General features: G+C 58.8%; 3 protein-coding genes across 5 annotated transcripts in view; 2 read left to right on the forward strand and 1 right to left on the reverse strand.

Annotated features, from left to right (window-relative positions):
• ARHGEF17 (Rho guanine nucleotide exchange factor 17) overlaps nucleotides 1-3,024 on the forward strand; it is a 31,282-nt gene extending 28,258 nt beyond the window's left edge. Inside the window, exons 17-21 of the mRNA XM_053971228.1 lie at nucleotides 7-74; nucleotides 412-560; nucleotides 692-866; nucleotides 1,508-1,750; nucleotides 2,262-3,024. Of these exons, the coding sequence (XP_053827203.1) occupies nucleotides 7-74; nucleotides 412-560; nucleotides 692-866; nucleotides 1,508-1,750; nucleotides 2,262-2,452 (826 nt within the window). The 3' untranslated portion in view covers nucleotides 2,453-3,024. The remainder of the gene's footprint in view (nucleotides 1-6; nucleotides 75-411; nucleotides 561-691; nucleotides 867-1,507; nucleotides 1,751-2,261) is intronic.
• Nucleotides 3,025-4,444: 1,420 nt separating this feature from the next.
• RELT (RELT TNF receptor) lies at nucleotides 4,445-10,816 on the forward strand. 2 transcript variants are annotated; one of them, XM_053970240.1, is made up of 11 exons: nucleotides 4,445-4,521; nucleotides 6,934-6,991; nucleotides 7,256-7,345; nucleotides 7,439-7,593; nucleotides 7,671-7,756; nucleotides 7,976-8,209; nucleotides 8,346-8,426; nucleotides 8,518-8,599; nucleotides 8,682-8,867; nucleotides 8,943-9,065; nucleotides 9,644-10,816. In XM_053970240.1, the coding sequence occupies exons 2-10, from the start codon at nucleotides 6,947-6,949 to the stop codon at nucleotides 9,028-9,030; spliced, it is 1,047 nt and encodes a 348-aa protein (XP_053826215.1). In that variant the 5' UTR covers nucleotides 4,445-4,521; nucleotides 6,934-6,946; the 3' UTR covers nucleotides 9,031-9,065; nucleotides 9,644-10,816. The 2 variants fall into 2 exon arrangements, with proteins under 2 accessions (XP_053826215.1, XP_053826216.1); XM_053970241.1 differs by having other exon boundaries at nucleotides 4,488-4,521; nucleotides 6,889-6,991.
• The window catches only part of FAM168A (family with sequence similarity 168 member A), a 129,174-nt gene continuing 123,894 nt past the window's right edge, over nucleotides 10,424-15,703 (reverse strand). For both annotated transcript variants that reach the window (XM_053970243.1, XM_053970242.1), the window contains one exon: nucleotides 10,424-15,042. The gene's annotated coding sequence lies outside the window, so the exon portion shown is untranslated. The remainder of the gene's footprint in view (nucleotides 15,043-15,703) is intronic.

The following is a 15,703-nucleotide window of genomic DNA, read 5'->3' on the forward strand; positions in this document are numbered from 1 at the left end:
CCACAGGTACCTGGATAACCAGGTTTTTGTGTCATTGGCCAACGGGGAGCTCGTTGTGTACCAGCGGGAAGCAGGTGAGGTGGGGATTTGGGATGTCAAAAATGCAGCCCCAAAGCGGTGGCTGTTGGAGGGTGGCTTGGGAGGGATGCTCAGGGTGGCTTCCCTGCTTCCACGGAAAGGGACATCCCTGGAGGGATGCTGGAGACACCACACTCAGAGGCAGGTGGAGGTGGGCGTCCTTCTCCTGGTCCCTGCCTGCCACTGGAACCCCATGGTGGCATCGGTTATTTCCCCTCTGAGGGGTGACCTGGAGAACGTCGTCTCCAGCCACCACACCCCATTGTCCGTATCGAGTTGGACTTGTCTTTGGGAACCCTTTAACTACCCGCCCCACTCTCCCCGCCCTCTCAGGCCGCTTCTGGGACCCCCAGAACTCCAAGTCCCTGTCCCTGGGCTCACCGGGCAGCCCCATCACCAAGATGGTGGCGGTGGCAGGGAAGCTGTGGTGCGGCTGCCAAAACCGGGTCATGGTCCTCAACACCACCACGCTGGCGCAGGAGGTACGGCGGGCGGCGGCGGGAGGCGTGACGGGCGCCGGTGGCATCGCCGGTGGCATTGCCAGTGGTATCACGGGTGGCATCACGGGTGGCATCACCGGTGGCATCACCGGTGGCATCTGTCCCCCCCGCAGCACACGCTCCAGGTGGGGCAGGACGGCGGGCGCAGCGTCACCTGCATGGTGAGCGCGGGCAGCGGCGTGTGGGTCGCGCTGCAGGGCAGCGCCCAGGTCCGGCTGTACCACGCCACCACCTACGAGCAGCTGGCGGAGGCAGACATCACCCCCCCGGTGCACAAGATGCTCGCCGGTAAGGGACACCCAGCGCCGGCTCCCGGGACTGCCAGCGGCCCTGGAACATGCCCTGAAGCATCCAGTGCTGGGAAATTTAGGGTGCTGGGCTTGGGGAAGGAGATAGGAGTTCCTTGTGCCTGTGCGAGGGAGCTGGGTAATCCCGTATGGAAATGGGGCAGCCCCTGGGGAAATGGATAATTCCGTGCTGGAGCAGGGCGGTAATCCCATAATCGCAGAATCATGGAATTCCCGAATGGTTTCCGTTGGAAGGGACCTTAAAGATAATCTAATTCCAACCCCCTGCCGTGGCAGGGACACCTTCCACCATCCCAGGGTGCTCCAAGCCCCATCCAACCTGGCCTTGGACTCTTCCAGGGATCCAGGGGCAGCCACAGCTTCTCTGGGAACCTGTGCCAGGGCCTCTCCACCCTTTCAGCTGGGAATTCCTTCTCTATCCCCTCTCAGTGGGAAGCCATCCCCCCTTGTCCCATCAACCCAGTGTGATGCCACCAGCCCCGGGGAAGGTTGCGAGCTCCCTTCCCCATGTCCCGTGTGCCACAGATACCCCTGGGAATGGATCCCTGTGGGTGGAGGGGGGTGGGTTTCCCCGCGCCGCGCGGGGCAGGACAAGGCACCGATGGCGGGGATGCCCGGCAGGCTCGGATGCCATCATCCGGCAGCACAAGGCCGCCTGCCTGCGGATCACGGCGCTGCTGGCCTGCAAGGACCTGCTGTGGATCGGGACCAGCGCCGGCGTGGTGCTCACCCTGGCCGTGTCACCCAAGGCGGCCCCCACGCTGGTGGGGCTGTCCCAGGGCCACACCGGCCACGTGCGCTTCCTCACGGCCATCGAGCTGCCCGACGGCTTTGACGTCCTCTTCCCGCTGCCCAGGGACGCGGGTACGTGGGGTGGCTGGCACGTCGCAGTCCTGGCGCTTTTCGGGGGCACTGCTCGGGGTTCCTGGGGCTGGGAATGCCGTGCTGGATGACCTGGAAGCGTCGGCGTCCCCGTTGGCGTTCTTGCCTTCTTAAAATCCAGGGTGAAAAGCTGCCAGCGGAGGGTGGGGGAAACTGGGTGCTCAGCTGCCCTCTAGCAGCACGGGCGACCCCAGATTTCCCAGGGTGACCCAAATTCCCACGGCGTCACCCAGCCCAGCTCCGAGGCGGGGCTGGGATGGGGAGAAGGAGGAGGCGGGATGGGAGCTGGCGGTTTTGAAGGGAGGAGCTGATTTGGGTTACAGGGGCCAGTTTGGGCTGGGAGGGGCTGTCGGGATGAGAGGAGGTTTTTGGGGCCGGGGTGTGGTGCCTGCGAAAGCGGGTGGAGGGTTGATGCCGGCGGTGTCGCTGGTGGGATCTGGTGGGGAGCAGCGGAGTTGCGGTGACGGCGTTTGGGGGTTTCTGCGCTTGGCAGGGGCCGAGAAGCCGAGCGAGGCCGAGAAACGAGACCCGTCCCGCCCTCGTGCCCCCGCCCTGGCCCTGTCCAAGCCCAAGATGCTGGTGATCAGCGGCGGGGACGGCTACGAGGATTTCCGGCTGACCAGCAGCAGCGAGACCGTGGGCCGGGACGACAGCACCAACCACCTCCTCCTCTGGAGAGCGTGACCAGCCACCGGCCAGGAACGGGGGGTGCTGGCCCCCCCTGCGCGCAGAGGGAGGGGGGTCCCGGCCCCCTCCCCACCGCCCCCCGCCCCAGCACCTCTCATCTCCAGCCCGGCTGCTCTCTGTGTGCTCGGGGTTGGGGGGGGGGATGAGCCCCGCTCCCCCCGCCGTCCCCCCGGCCGCCGCGCTGGACTCGGGGGGGGGACACACAGCGCTTCGGGGGCCTCCAGAAGATGGGGAGGGGGGCGGGGGTTTGCTTGGGAAGGCGCGGAGGAGGAGGAGGACGATACCGAGCATCCCTGGGGAGCGGCCGGAGGATGCCCGACAGCCAGGAACCCGCCTTGCTCTCCGGTTTTGTGTGTGCCTGCTTCACGGGGCGGGGGGCGGGCCTGTCACCCCCCCCCCCCCCCCCCGGCCCCCGGGACCCCCGGCCACGCCGCGGGACCACCCCAGGGACAATCCGCCCGCGGTGTCCCCCCCGGCCCGGGCCTCCCGCTAACCCGCTCGCTCCATCGCCAGCACCCAGATAGCTCTGTTTGTTTGTTCGTTTGTTTTAAATATATATATATATTATATATATATAAACATCCTTATTTATTTGGGGGTTTTTGGGTGGCCGTCAGGGGCATCGTCACCGCGCTGCCAGTCCCTCCACTCCGGAGCTGAGGGGGTTAAAACTTCCCGGTTCATCGCCCCGAGGGACAGCCTGACCCCGCTGGTGGAGGGGGGGAGGGAAGGAAATTTGGGTGTCCCCCCCTCCCTCCGCTTCCTTCTCTGTGATTCCCAGTGGGATTTTGCAGCCTGGGAAGTGGGATGAAGGCGCTGCTGCCGTTTGAAGCATCTCTGGATGAGAACAATCATCTCTGCATTCCCTGCCGGCCACCGGGGCTGTCCCCCCACCCTTACAGTGGGGTGACAGTGTGGGGGACCCTAAAGATGCGACCAACCCCTCGCCCATCTGCCCCTTTTCTTCCCCATTTTCCTGCTTTCACCCCAGGATCCGGGCGAGATCAGTGCTCCCAGACTGGGACGCCCTGTTGTCCCCATGGGAGACGTGACAGCCGTGGTGGCAGGGATGAATCAGGGTGTCCCCAGTCCCACACAGCTGGGTGAGTGACAGGAATGCTGCCATCCCACATGGAGCCATCCGTCTGTCCGTCAGCGGGGTGAGTGGGTGTGTGCTATAATTGGGATGATGAGGATATTTTGGGAAAGGAGGTGTGTGTGGGGGGGGGCGGGGGGGGGGATTTCGGTCACTTGGGGGCTCTTTGTTATTAAAGGTCACCCGTGCCAGAATGATCCCAGCGTGGTCTCGTCCTTCACCTCGGGATGGGGTGGCAGGGACGGCTCCCACCACCCACTGGTGCCACTGGGAATGTCACCCCCTGGTGCCACTGGTGATGAAGACTCCGGTGGGAGGAAGAAACCGTCTCCACCGCTGGGGTGCAGTCACTCTGTCCTGGATAATCCTGAGGGGGATATCAGGATATCCATCCCTCGTGCCACAGAGCATCGGGAGGTGGCACTCCCCGCGGGGACAAACAGCCGAACAGGGGACACCAGGTCGTCCTGGGGAAAACCGAGGGGAATGGAAGGAACACCAGGCCTGACGGCAACCGGGTGTCCCCACTGTGAGAAAACTGTCCCCTAGGGAGGAGGACAAGGCACGGTGTGCTGTAGGACAGGTAGGAAAGCGGCGCACAGCACTCATGGGTAACCCCGTGCGAGCCCGCGTGGGGAAGAAAAAAACAAAAAAACAAAAAAACCCCAAAAAAAACCCTTTTTCTTTTTAATTTAAATTCTTGCTGGGCAGGACAATCCCACCCTGATCCGGTTGTTCCCGTTTTCCCTCCGGGTGGGACAAAGCCCATCCCAAATCCCTCCCGCATTCCCCGCCGCGGCCGGGAGGTGGCGCTGCCGCGCGGGGGAGCGGGGGCGTGGCATAGCAGCATGACGTCACGGAAGGGGGGCGGGGCTTGCGGAGCCGCGCGCCCGCGGGTTCATTGATAAGGAGGAGGCGGGAGCGACGGGGCGGCCCCGGGGGGAGCCCGGGGGCTCCGCGGCGGGGACAGGTAGGGGACACCCCCGGCACAGGGACCCCCCCTCAGCCCGGAGGGGCTCGGGCCATTCCCCTTTGAAGGGCCGTTCCCCCGTGCGGGGGTCTGGGGTTGGGGTTTCTGCGGCTCTGGGGTGTGCGGGGACGGGGGGGGGGGGGGGGGGCTCTGGCGCTTTTTTTGGGGTGCTCGACCCCCCCCGCTTTGCGCTGGAAAAGGTGGGCGGTGTTTTCGTCTCGGCTTTATCCCTAAAGCAGGGCGGCGGGGGAGCTCCGCCGGCAGCGGGGCGCGCTGGGGAGAGCCCCTGCGGCTGCTGCGGCGCCAAAGTAGGTTAAAATAAAGGGTGGAGAGGAGAAAAAGTAGGTTAAGGAATACTCAGCAGCAGCTGCCTGGGAAAAGAGGTAGGCGCCGTGTCGGGTATCTTTTTTTTTATGATTATTATTATTTTTTAATTTTTTGCCGGAGCTGGAAAATCCCAGGGCTCGGAGCCAAAGGGCCGGGGATGCTGCGGGATGCTGCGGGGCCGGGACGTGCCGCTGCCGGGGCTGCGCGCCACCCCAGCGCTTCCCCGGGCACGGTTTGACTTGGACGCTGGAATTTTGTGGCGGCTCGGTCGCTCCCGTGGGGCCCGGCAGCGCGATAACGCCGAGTTTCGCTTCATCTGCCGGACAATCCCCTCCTTGTCCAAGGCTGTCTCCAGCAGCTGTTCCCCAAAGTTTTCCCGGACAGTTGCTCCTTTCTCCCTCCGTTTGTCTGCGGGAGCCAGCGGTGAAACCCTGTTCCCCCACGGGGAGGGGATGCCCTCGCTGGAATCCCGGCGGGCAGTTTTAGGTTGCAGATTCTGTTTAGAGCTGGCTGGGAATAAACGGCTCATGTGATCCGGAGGGATTTGGGGAGGTTTCCAAAACCAAGTCGCCTCCTCTGGTGTGTTGGCGTTGATGCACCGGTCAGGTGCGGTACGGGGCTTGGAGTGTCCCCAAAAAAAGCAGCCGGGTCTGGCGCTGGTGGGGTTATTTTTTCGTTTCCTCTGGTTCTTGGAGGGGCAGATTCTGTCGGTTTGAGGAGTGTGTCAGGGCAGCTGGGCTTCCCAGCATCACCAGCTGGGGATTGGTGTCTGCAAACCCCATCCCCACTTGGGATGGCCCCAAGCTGCCCCCAGAAGCGGGTGCTGAGTCCTGGGCAAAGCTCCAGGAGCTGGCACCCTCTGGTCCCTGCACCTCCTGCACCCCTATGGCCGCGTTTTGTTCATCTGAGGGATGCCCTTAATCCCTGGATTAAGCTTGGCCTCAAATCAGCTTTACCCCTGCTCCTGGTGGTGTTTTAGATCCAGTTATCCTGATCTGGAATGCTCGTGGTCCCTCAGCCACGGTGGGACCTTCCTGTCCCCTCCTGAGGCCATTTAGTCCCCAGACATCTCAGCGTGTCCCTAAAGCGCTTGAATTGCACAGCCCCAGAGAATTTAAATGCTTCACGTCAGGTTTAAACTGGAGTTTTACTGGATTACAGGGGGGAGAGCTTGCACAGGGTACCACCATCCCTTTGTGCTCGAGGGGCACATCCCAAATCCCAGGGGGATTCAGGGGCTGGGCTGGCTGGCTCCGTGCTGGCACCCTGCAGGAGTGCCCCTGTACTGGGAGCTACTGGAGGGAACTGGAGTACGGAGGATGCTCCTTTTGGGTTCTGCTCATTTTGGGTGTCCCAACCCACATCCTATAAACACCCGGCTCAGCCCCGCTCGCCCCCAGGACCCCCCTCACGTGTAATTAGCTGCATCTCAGCGTGGTGCTGGCCACTAATTAGGAGAAACTCGTCAAGCACGGGCTGTAATGAAGCTCTGCCAGGGCTCTCACAGGACCGTGACGACCCGGGGGGAATTTCCATGCGGGTGGCAGGATTTCCATGCTTAGGCTGGATCCGGGTTTGGGTTATTATTTTTTCCTTCCTTCCCCTGTCTATGCTGTCAGCATGGATTTTAATTTTAACAACCAATTGCTGAGCTCGAAGAGGAGGGGTGAGACTCTGGGAAACACCTCTTGTTTTGTTCGAGTTTTTATTTAAATATTTTAACCTTTTTTTTTTAGTGACTTCATTTCCTTGTGACAGATGCAAAAGGATTTCCTCCGGAGCAGGAAAAACATTTCTTTAACTTTGTTTAGCATCATCTGGTCCTTGCATGAATGGTGTGACTCCACTGCTGAGGTTGGTCCCTCTCCAGTTTGGGATGGAGCTGGGATCTCCAAGGGAAAGGGTGATGCTGGGCATTCCATAAAATCTCTAAAATAACTTTCTGGGGGATTGTTCAGGACTGCTGCTGTAGGGATATTTAGGCAGATACTTTGGAGCACCCCAGAGGGGAGAAAAAGCGTCCCCAAATTACTTCTCCAGTGGGACTTTCTGTGGATGATGACCCCGGTGCTCCCCCTTGGGCAGGTCTCCCCGGGTGATGAAGAGGAGCGGGATGCACTGGTGGCTTGTCACCGTCCTGGGGGTGAGTACGGCCTCGTCAGTCCCATCTCATCCCACCCCTCTGCTTCTCCGACGCTCCAACACCACCCCGTCACCATGCAGGACGTGGGGGTGGGTTTGCACCCGTCCTGGTGCATCCAGCGAGTTCCCACCCCTCACCCCGCGGGAGAAGGCCGGCTGTGGGGCAAGCCAGGGGGTGGCGTGTGCCACGGGAGCCGCAGCACGGCCGGCAGGGGCAGCGGGGGAGCCGCAGCCGGCGGCGCTGAGCGCTCCCATCCCGCCGCAGGTGCTGAGCGGACCTGCCCAGGGCGCCGGGAGCTGCAGTGCCCCGGAGCGGGGCACAGCGGGATGCCCGCCCGGAGAGGAGCCCACCGGGGTAAGCAAGCCGAGCCCACCGGGGCAAGCCGAGCCCAGGGAGGCTGCGGGACCCGCGCATCGCTCACCACCCCCTCCCTTTCCCCCACGGCAGGATCCAGCGGGGACGTGCCGAGCTTGTCCCCCCGGCACCTTCTCGCTGGGGGACGCGTCCTGCGCCGCTCACACGCAGTGCCGGGCCGGGAACAGGATCCTGGTGGCGGCGGGGACGGCGGCGAGCGACAGCCGCTGTGGAGCCTGCCTGCCGGGGTGAGCCCGGCCGGGGTGAGCCCCAGCCCCGCCCTGCCTCGGGGGCCGTGTCCTGACCCTCCCCTCCCGCCCCGCAGGTTTCACAGCCCCGGAGGGGACAGCGAGCCCCGCGGCCGGTGCCTGCCCTGCGCCGCTGCTCCCCGCAGCACCCCGGGGTGCTCAGGTGGGTGCTGGAGCCGGAGGTGTCACCCCAGGGCCGGGGGTGATGGAGGGTGTGTCGCCCTTGGGATGTCCTGCTGGGATGTGGCAGCTGAGGGCAGCTCCGCTCACACATGAGCGGCTTCTGCTTCCCTGGGGTCCAGCCCCGGTGCGGGGCTCCTGGGGAAACGGGGTTTAATCCCAACAAAGCCCCTCTCTGAGGCTGATCCGGGCCTCCCTGCAGGACGGCGGCGAGCCCGCAGCCCCGAAATGCCGGGCCGGGCACCGGGAACCAACGGGACACGCGTGACCCTGCTGGGTGAGGAGGAGGAGGAGGCAGCAGCAGCACAGGCGGCCGTGCTGACCATCGTCCCGGTCTTCTGTGCCATGGGATTGCTGGGAATCCTGGTCTGCAACCTGCTGAAGAAGAAGGGTTATCACTGCACCGCCAGCAAGGAGCCCCAGCTCGGCGGCACCGGTGAGCCCGGGTTGTGCCATGACACCTTTGGTGATCCCACACCCATCTCATCTTGCTCAGCCCATTCCTGTGGCATCCTGGGCTGCCTCATCCCCCATCACCAAGTTCTCCCTAACTTCCTGACTTCTCCCTCCAGGTGCCAGCTCCATCTACCAGCTGGAGGATGCCAACGAGGACACCATCGGGGTGCTGGTGCGGCTGATCACCGAGAAGAAAGGTCAGGGGGTCCCCGGGAAGGGGGAGGAGGGGGCAACCTGGGCCAGAGCCCCGTGACCCCCCCCAGCCCCTTGGTGTCCTCCCGCACGCAGAAAATGCAGCGGCGCTGGAGGAGCTGCTGAAGGAGCACCAGAGGCAGCAGCTGATGCCACCGAGCTGTGCCCCCCTCAATAAGTAAGAGTCCCCTAAGGCTGCACTGAGGACTCCTCATGGTGGGACCACCCCCACGCTGATGGCATTTCCCCTCCCTGCCCAGGCTGCACCTCCTGCCTCAGTTTCCCCCCGCCTGCCACCACCAGCAGCACCTGCACACGGTGCAGGGACCGGCCCCGTGTGCCCGCTGCAGCCAGAAGTGGCCCGAGGTGCCGCCATCGCTCGGCGCCACCAAAGTCCCCAAGCCCGGCGCTCATCCCAGCGAGGTGACCATCCTCTCCATCGGCAGGTGAGCAGGGACAGCCCCCCGTGTGTGTCCCCTCTGCAAAGGGGGGGGACAGGCTGACGTGCTGCTCCCCGGCAGGTTTCGGGTGTCCCGGATCCCTGAGGTGAGGAGCGAGGCTGGGGGGGAGCCCCTCCGTGGTCCCCTCCCCGCCGGCAGCGGGATGTGACCCCGTGATGGAACAGCACCAAGGGCCCCCACGAGGTGAGAGAGGGCGGTGGGGAGCCCTGGGGTCCTCCCCGGACAAAAGGGGTTCTGAAGGCTGGGAAACGGAGCATGAACGCCGTAGGGACACGGTGTGGGGACGGTGAGGCAGGAGGGAGGGGGTGCTGGCAGGGCCTGGCACGGGGTGGCACGGCCAGGGGCTGCTGCGTGACTCATGGGCAGCTGCACGGGCTCACGTGCCCTCGCTCACGTCCCCGTGTCCCCTCCTCCAGCAGCGCTGCTGCTGTCACCATCCAGCACACGTCCCGACATGGACATGGAGGGGCTGGAGCGTTCCAGGGAAGGGGCTGGGATAGGGCTGGAGCCCCAGGAGAGGCTGAGGGAGCTGGGAAGGGGCTCAGCCTGGAGGAAAGGAGGCTCAGAGGGGACCTTGTGGCTCTGCTCCCAGGGAACAGGGACAGGACAAGGGGAAGCAGCCTCAACAAACTGTGCCAGGCAGGTTTGGGTTGGGTAGTGACACAGCCATGGATGGGTGACACTGAGTGGCTCCTGCCACCCTGGGTGGTGCAAAGTGGCCAGTCCAGGCTCACCTGTGGTCCATCCCTTGTCCTCCACAGCAGGCACCTGGCCTGGGGGCTGCCTCAGGGGTCAGTGACACCCACAAGGACCCCGTGGAGGACACTGGGCGTGGTGTGAAAGCCAGTCCCGCTCAGAGCCGCGAAGTGCTGGAGGTGGCAGCTCAGCTTCTGCTCCTGCCACCAAGGTGTCCAAGAGCAGCACAGCAAATCCAGCGTCTCGCTCGACTGGTGGAGGAGGATTCTCTGTCCCTGAGGCCTGGTGGTGGCCGTGGCGTGGTGGCCTCATAGGTAGTCCAGGAGCTGCGATGCCGGTGGTGGTGGCCACGGGAATCATCATCCCTGGGAACCACGATGCCACAACACAGCTCCACTGGAAGCACAGAGGACGCTGGATGCCATTTCATGGTCACCTTCTGGGTCTGCTCAACTCTCCAGGACTGTCATGAACTCCTGATTTCCCTCCATCACCTGGTGCCAGCGCTCAGGATAATGGATCACAGAGTGACTCCCCCCTTCCCAACAGCCCAGCTGGGGCACGGATTGCTCTGGGCAAAGCTGGTCTCCTGCATCCATCCATCCATCCATCCTCTCTCCAAAGCCTCAGTTCAGGAGCACGTGGTGGTGATGCTCACCATGCAGACGACACATTTCACTTTCCATAGGAATTGCTTCTATGGGATCACGCTGGCTTGGCCGTGTTGGGATCACTGGGATAACCCACCCATCAGCCTCAGCCATCAACCCAAAGAAGGGTTCATGGCTGCTCCCATTCACCTCTCCACGACATCACCGTGCCAAAAAACCAACCACCAAACCCTCTCGGGCTCTTTTATTTATTTATTTAATTTTTTTTTTTGGAAACATTTTAATAGTTATCGAATGTTCTACATCTTACAGTAAATATCGTACAGTTACAAACTCTTGGCTGAAATCTGTCAGGGAGATCACAACCTGATCTTCAGAACCAAAACCAGAACAGAAAACAAACAGGAAAACAACCCCAAATTTACACTTCAGATGGACAAAATGAGGCTGTGGGGCTCTCCAGGGCATCAGTCCAAGGCCATGTTCCCTACACACCTGTGAGATGTAGACTTGGAAGACGTGGTTACTCTTGGGTGTAAATTTTTTTTTGTTGTTGTTCTTTCAGGGAATTTTTTTTTTTTTTGGTATTTATTTTTATTTAAGAGGTCCAATAATACTTAAAAACGAGCTGGTCTGGTGGTCAAAATCAATTTAAAATTAATTACATAGAGAGGGGTGGGAGCCTGGTGCGGGTTGAGGCCATGTTCTGGCAATGGGAGGGTTTGGGTGTGATCCTGCACCATCCCAAGCTTCCCTACAAATCCCTCCCCTGATCCTGAACCCCTTTCCCCCTGGAAAATTCCATCTCCCAGCTCCATCTCTTGGAGGCTGCAGGTGGCCATGTTGCATCAAGATTATTCCCTGCAAGCTGCACAATCGAGCGTTTCCAAACGGGAATCACTCCTGTTAAACCACGGTATTTTGCTATTCCTGCCCTGCAAACATTCCCACAAGTTCTTTCACCTGATTGCCAGAGAACCTCCAAGTGCCATGGTGCAACATGCCACCTTTTCCAAGATTTCCTCCCTCCCAAGCTCCGTCACAGGTTTTATTTTCCTTTTTTTTTTCCCTAGGGGAATGCTAACACACAGCAGAGAAAATATTTGGAGGCTGATCCTGGCTCAGGAGCAAAGCAAAGGGAAGATGGGCAGAGGGTCACCACAGTTGGAGGGCCTGGAAATATGGGCAATTAAAAAAAAAAAAACAAACCCAAACCAAAAATACCTGGATTTATGGGTATCCAGCAGCTCTTATTGCTATTGTTGGCCGGTTGGATTTTGCCAAAAATAAAGCCTCAAATGTTGTTTTCCACCCCGCTAAAAAAACCAGGATCCCATTTCATGCCCTCCAGCTGGGAACCACATCATCCCCACGTTCCCAGAGGGGATGGCAAAGAGGCAGGGGGGGTCTCTCTGGGGAGGACCAGATTCAGTGGGATGCTGGTGGCTGGAGGAAAACCTGATGCTCTGAACATCCCTCATTAAAACAAACCCCTTAAATAACATTTCCTGGGAATTACATCCCAAAACTGCAACAACGCTGAACTGCGTGGTTTATTATTCATGAAATACAGTAGCAAATCCTTGCCCGGAGGGTTCAGCCACTTGGAGGCACAATGGCCTCAGGCTTCGAGGGGCTCCTGGGGTTTGGGGGTCACCACCACCACTAAAATCCTATTTCCCCCCCCCCCAAATCTTGCATCGCAGCTTGTGTTTTGAAGCAAAGGTAAGGTCTGGGATGGGTTAATGGTCCAGAGTTAATTTTCCTTCCTCTTTAGCTGGAATTTTAATCTCAGACACTCCAGTGGCTGCTAAGGATGGTTTAACCCCTCCTGCTCTTTCCCACTGATGCCCCGTGTGATCCTTCACTGTGGAAAAACCCTTTTCCTTAACCAACATCAGATAAGCTTTGCTGAATTAAATATTTGAGAAGCTGGTGGCCCCCACCACCGTCCTCCCCTGTGACCTTCCCAGGACCCTCAAGTTAAGCCATGGCTTGACCAAAGGAAAGATTTGGGATCAAGGGAAGGGCAGGGAGCATCTCCCCACCACCGCAGCCCCACCTTGGGAAGGAGCTACCCAAGCCTGGCACCGTGTGGTGGCCACAGAGCCATGTGGTGGCCCTGGTTCCACCCAGTGGCTCAAGGCTGGTTCCCCAATGTCCTCACTAAAGCCTCTGGCCCAACAGGTGGCAAATATTTCCCCTCTCCACACCTTGGTAAATGAGTATTTCTGCCTGGGAATAATGGGGTGAGGAGCACTGGATCTGCTATTGATCCAAGCAAAGGGATTAAAACCCAGCTGCCCCGTGTCAGGTCTCATCAGTGGGAGCACTGGGTGTTCCACCACGCTCAGCTCCTGGGGCTTTCTCCCCCACCTTTAATGTTTCTTTTCCTTCCAGGAGAAAGCCCAACATCTCTTTTCCACACGTGGGCCAGAATTTTAGGAGTGGTTCCTAAAGTGGTGCAGGGTGTCTGGGCCAGTGGTGGGGTGGTGTCTGCTGGGAAAGGTGGTTTGCAGAGCCCAGGCTGGGATCCCAAAGCTCGCTGGGCCCCACAAACCAGAGCCGTAACGCTGGGAGTCCTGACTCAATGCTGACAGACAGCTCCTGGTATGTAACACAAAGTCAACGTGAGAGGGGGGGAAAAGGGGATCTCAGAACTCCTCAGTTCTTAGGATCTGGGGATTTTTTGCCCCAGCTTTAACTAAAATGTGCTACAAACTGTGGAAGGATGATGTGTTGGTGTTACTTCCCAAGGTCCTGTTGCTCTTTACTAATCCTTGGCTTTGCCAAGCCAAATGGGGAACCCACTGATTATTGGCTCTTTTTCTCGTTTTTTTTTCCTTCTCCTTTCCCTCAATACGAACCCAAAGTGCAGCCCAAGGGTGCCCCTTCCCCACCCCACAGCACAGCCTTCCCCCACTTTGTTCCTCCTGAGGCTGAGGAGGCCAACCAGAGCTTTGCTCTGGATTTCCTTCAAGACCAGCAGAATCAACCAAATGATCCCCAAACAGAAGTGCCAACGCCAACACCCAACTTGACAAACCTCCTGGGACCAACCAGCGGGAGGGAAAGTCCTCCTGGGATCCCCAGGATTGTTACTCCCCACCTGGCCCATGCTCAAGGGAAGGAGCTCCAGGAGCAGAAGCCAAGCTGGGAGACTCCACCGAGAGCATGGAACGCTTTTGGCACACTTGAGGCAAAAATCAAAACCCAACCAAGCTTTTGTCTTAAAAAAAAACCCCATAAAATCCCAAAAACCTTGTTTCTATGCTGGGTTTAGTGACAAGGACTTAAAAACAAACTGGCCACAAGCATTGTCTGCAAATCCAAACTGCCTCTGCTGCCCTCAAGACAACTTATTGCTCTGCTTGGACACCCCGAGGGGGAATGTCACCAGCTTCCTGTCCCCATGTCCCCAGGTAAACCAAACCCCCAGAATGATGCCCACAGCCTCTGCGTGCCCGGTGTCCCCCATCCTGGTCCATGTCAACTGTGGCTCACCTTCCCTGCTGTCACCTCTTCTCAGGTGCCTTCTTGTGAAGGAGGTGGCGTGTTTATTGCTATTCTTCCTCCTCTCCCACCTCTCCAAGCGGAGCAGCCGGACACCATCCATCCCCCTCCCGGCCTTTCTCCGTGGTGCTGGTATTTGTGCTTGGATGAACATTGCTCCTGGAAGTCTTGGGAGCTGTAACCCAAAGAATGGGAGGGGGACACCTCGACTGCCAAGGAGGGCGTGCAGTTTGGTCTCAGCCCTGCCAACACCGTGGGTGCAAGCTGAAGCCACCCATCTTCCCCTCGCCCTGCCTTGAAGACTCATCTCCATCAACCTGACGCCCTCTTTTCCCACACCACCATACCCTGGAGAAGCTCTTCAGACCAAACCCTGAACCTGGAGAAGCTCTCCAGCCCAACCTTTGGACATCTCCTTGCTTCCCCCAGCACATCTCTGCCTGCAAACAGCAGCCACGCAAGGCAGGAGCCGCCTTCTCCCTCACACTGCCCCGGGACGTGGCTGAGGGGGAGCATCCCGTTTTCCCAAGAGGTTCAAGATGCTCCCAGGGCACACAGTCTTCCTGCTGCTCCCTTCCCATCACCCACAATCCGTTTGCCCAGTTGGAAAAAGCAGACCAAAGACCCGCTGGTGACCAGTCCTCGTGCTTCCTAAGACAAGTGTGTTACGTCGCTAATTATATTTATATTCTCTTACTCCTACAAAAAGAAGGGATGAGTTCAGAATTCCACTGCAGATAATGCATTTATAATCTATCACGACAGCTATCTGGAAGACACCAATTTTCTTGTAATATGTTATGAAAGATTGAATAATTTATATTCTTCAACTAAAAATACCCAAACCAAATCGGAATAAGCCTGCCTACCAGCGCTGTGCTTTTCACATAGTACCCTGAACATCAACCACTCTTACTAGCCAAAAAAAATCTAGGCTCTTGTCAACAACAACGACAACAGAAAAATAACAAAAAGAACCCAAACGAACAAGAAGTGGGGGGGATCTTTGCACCACTCAGCTGGGCAATGCTGGAAAAGTGAAGATTCTGAGCTTTCAAATGATAGGACCGAAGAGAGAACTTGACTATTGCTCAGTGTCAGTATGTGTGTTACACAATTCATGTGGGGGGGGGGAGGAAGGGGGGAAAAAAAAGAGGCAGAAGATTAGAAAAAGCAGCTTTTACAAAAACCACTAAAGAATGCATAAAGTGACCCTTGCACTTTTTTTTTTTTTTTTTCCTTTTTTCTTTTGTTCTTGCAAACAGACGAGGCGCTGCAGCCCAGCGGCCGCAGCACCGATGTAAGACTTGTGTAGTTGCATACAATGTTTGACTCCGGATCTGGAAGAGAGCAAATACATTAAAAACAGGGAGTCAGAAGGATGCTCTCCTCCTCTCTGCACCCCTGCACCACGTGGAGCAGATCCATATGGAATTTAACCGTCCCTGTGGGCAATTTGTCAGGCAAGGGAGCTGGTATCCAGTGCAGAGGATTACAAATATGCAGATGGGCTGCTCCCTGCTAATTGCACACCGATTTGGGAGGGGCAGGATTAGCCCGGCGTAATTGGTGTGGCACAGGAGAGGTTTTAGATAACCCCGGGGCTGGATGGGATGTTCCCATCAGCTGCCTGTCCTGGTAATTGGGCATGATGGGCCAAGGGCTGCGGGGGAAAAAGCAGCTGGGATTTCTGGGATCCCGAGCATGACAGGAACACACAGGCAGTCGCAGGCAACCCCGGGTGCTAATGAAGAGTGTGATTGCCCAGCAGGGGAAAAGAAATATTCCAGTGACATAAAGGTGGGGAGGGACTCTTTGTCGGGGAATGCAGTGATAATGGTTTCAAACTGCCAGAGGGCAGGGCTAGATGGGATATTGGGACAGAATTCCTCCCTGGGAGGGCAAGGAGGCCTTGGCACAGGGTGCCCAGAGAAGTCCCATCCCTGGAAGTGCCCAAGGTGAGGCTGGATGGGGTCTGGAGGCTCACTCAGAGCCAGAGGC

Source organism: Vidua macroura, chromosome 2 (assembly GCF_024509145.1).
Source record: "Vidua macroura isolate BioBank_ID:100142 chromosome 2, ASM2450914v1, whole genome shotgun sequence".
NCBI classification, from domain to species: Eukaryota; Metazoa; Chordata; class Aves; order Passeriformes; family Viduidae; genus Vidua; species Vidua macroura.

Bases quoted from the DNA above. Each gene is read 5' to 3' on its own strand.
- RELT (XM_053970240.1), top strand. From the start codon at position 6,947: ATGAAGAGGAGCGGGATGCACTGGTGGCTTGTCACCGTCCTGGGG. The intron at 8,210-8,345 runs GTGAGCCCGGGT...TTCTCCCTCCAG, and splicing joins GCCCCAGCTCGGCGGCACCG to GTGCCAGCTCCATCTACCAG. The intron at 8,600-8,681 runs GTAAGAGTCCCC...CTCCCTGCCCAG, and splicing joins AGCTGTGCCCCCCTCAATAA to GCTGCACCTCCTGCCTCAGT.